Source organism: Babylonia areolata, chromosome 32, assembly GCF_041734735.1.
Source record: "Babylonia areolata isolate BAREFJ2019XMU chromosome 32, ASM4173473v1, whole genome shotgun sequence".
NCBI classification, from domain to species: Eukaryota; Metazoa; Mollusca; class Gastropoda; order Neogastropoda; family Buccinidae; genus Babylonia; species Babylonia areolata.
The window spans coordinates 19,309,234-19,311,733 of NC_134907.1; the positions used below are offsets into that span (position 1 = coordinate 19,309,234).

Sequence of the window (2,500 nt, forward strand, 5' to 3'; positions counted from 1 at the left end):
GAGGGAGAGAGAGATGGGGGAGGACAGAGGGAGGGGGGAGAGAGAGAGGGAGGTAGAGAGAGAGGGAGGTAGAGATGGGGGGAGGACAGAGGGAGGGAGAGGGAGAGAGAGAGGGGCAGGTGTAGAGGGAGATGGGGGGGAGGGAGAGGGACAGGGGGGGAGGGCAAAGAGGGAGAGAGAGAGAGGGGGGGAGGGGGAGAGGGAGAGAGAGAGGGGGAGGGACAGGGGGGGCAGAGGGGGAGAGGGAGAGTGGGGGGCGGGGGGGGGGGGGGGGGGGCAGAGGAAGAGAGAGGGACGGACACAGGCAAGACACAATTCTTTATTTTCGAGGATAATAGATAAGCACTGGCGCGCTTTTTTACATCCAGTCCCCGCCCTGAGAGAGAGACACAGAGAGAGATGTGACATGTACTGAGCCACGCACCACACCCACACACACAGAGAATTAATTGAATGCATATGTCTTTATTTTTTTCCACTTCACAGCACGGGAAGTGCGTCATCCACATTGTGGAGTCGTTCAGAGTTCCATAACATCTGTCTGGTCCAGTTCTTGTGATGACAGGTAAGTGGCATCGCCTGGAGTCTAGTCCTCTTTGACGACACACTCACACCTTGAGGCGCCGAACAGCTGTACACATAGAATTCAGGCAACTATCATACTCATACATTATAGACGTGCATTATACACATGCAACAGCCGAGTGGATGGATAAAGCGCTAGACTTGCAGATTTGAGGGTCCCTAATTCATCTTGATAACGGCACCTAGTAGTGGGTTGAGGGTGGATATTTTTCCCCCGATCCACCTCACTCACTCACTCATTCCCTCGACCGCTGGGGTCGTTGGGGGGGGACATGAGGAAGATGTCATAGCTCGCCACGCCGTTCTGTTGGCAGCTGTCGTGACGAGATCTGGCATCGTCATTTTGGTCCATTCCTTGACGTTGTCGGACCAGCTCTTCCTCTGCCGCCCCCGTCTGCGTCCTCCCTCCACAGTCCCTTGCAGGATGGTTTTGGAGAGGGTGTTATGTCGTATGACGTGACCAAACCATGCCATCTTCCGTCGTTTGACAGTCGCCAGCAGTGGTTCTTGGGGCCCAACAAGGTTGCTGACCAGGTTCCGCACATGGTCATTGGTCTTGTGCTCCTTGTAGGAGATGTGTAGTAGTCTCCTCAAGCACTTGGTTTCGAATGCTTGGATTCTTTTTTTCTGTTTCTGCCATCAGTGTCTATGTCTCACATCCATATAAGAGGATGGAGACCACCAGTGACTTGTAGAGCAGGATCCACCAGGTCAACAATAATTATGTGCAGACCTGCTTATGCCTGAATCCCCCTTCGTGTGTATACGCGCGCAGACGCTCAAAATACGCACGTTAAAGATCCTGTAATCCATGTCGACGTTCAGTGGGTTATGGAAACGAGAACATACCCAGCATGGACACCCCCCCCCCCACCCACACACACACACCCACACCCATTTCGACGAGGTGTAAACAACTAGGAAACACACACACACACACACACAAAATTACACATACACCCCCCCCCCACACACACACACACCCCTCCCCCCTACACTCACATACGCACACAAACATAAACACACAATCACTCACACACACACACACATACCCCCCCCCCCCCCCGCTCCCCCCGCACACACACCCTCTCCCCCGCCATCCCCCACAAACAATCAATCACACACACACACAAACACACACTCATAAACACACACTCATAAACACACTCGCATACCCCCCAGCCACACACTCACATACACACACACACACGCTTTCCCCCCCCACACCCCCTCCCCCCGCCCACACATTCACACACAAGTCACCCCCACCATCCCACCCAACCAACCCACCCGAACACCTCCACCCACCCATCCCACCCAACCCAACCCAACCCAACCCACCCAAACACCCCACACCACCCACACACACACACAAATGTACAACCCCCTCCTTCCCCCCCCCCCCTCCTTCCCCCCCCACCCCCCCCCCCCCCCTCCCAAAAAAAAAGGCGGCAACTGAGCAGCATCATCACTGACCACCCTGGAGAACTCCTCGCCGTTGTCACACAGGTAGGTGACGTCCACGGGCTCGTCGTTGACAGGCACGCAGCAGGACCGGGCGTCGCCGTCCTGGCACATCCGGCCCTTGCAGTCGCCCACGACCGCCGCCGCCTTGCAGTCGGCCCTCCCGGGCATCACGTGCAGCTTCAGGGTCTTCACCACGGGGTCCTCGCAGAAGCGCTTGGCTGCCTGGTCTGTGACAGACACACACACACGCACGCACACATACACACATATGTACGGACATGTTAAAAACAACAACAAACAAACAGAAAAACAACAACATGGATGTTTGGAAGTTTTCCCTGATTCAGCTCCTTCATCCATGCCTATCTGTTTATCGCCATCGTCATCGTCGTCCTCCTCCTCCTCATCATCATCCTTCTCCTCCACCTCACCATCCTCCTCCTCCTCA

At 55.4% G+C, this 2,500-nt stretch overlaps 1 protein-coding gene across 1 annotated transcript in view; it reads right to left on the reverse strand.

Annotated features, from left to right (window-relative positions):
* Positions 1 to 449: 449 nt before the first annotated feature.
* Positions 450 to 2,500, reverse strand: part of LOC143276634 (uncharacterized) — a 165,197-nt gene continuing 163,146 nt past the window's right edge. The window contains exons 80-81 of the mRNA XM_076581251.1: positions 2,062 to 2,279; positions 450 to 631 (exon numbers count right to left, since the gene is read on the reverse strand). Coding sequence (XP_076437366.1) covers positions 587 to 631; positions 2,062 to 2,279 — 263 coding nt within the window. The 3' untranslated portion in view covers positions 450 to 586. The remainder of the gene's footprint in view (positions 632 to 2,061; positions 2,280 to 2,500) is intronic.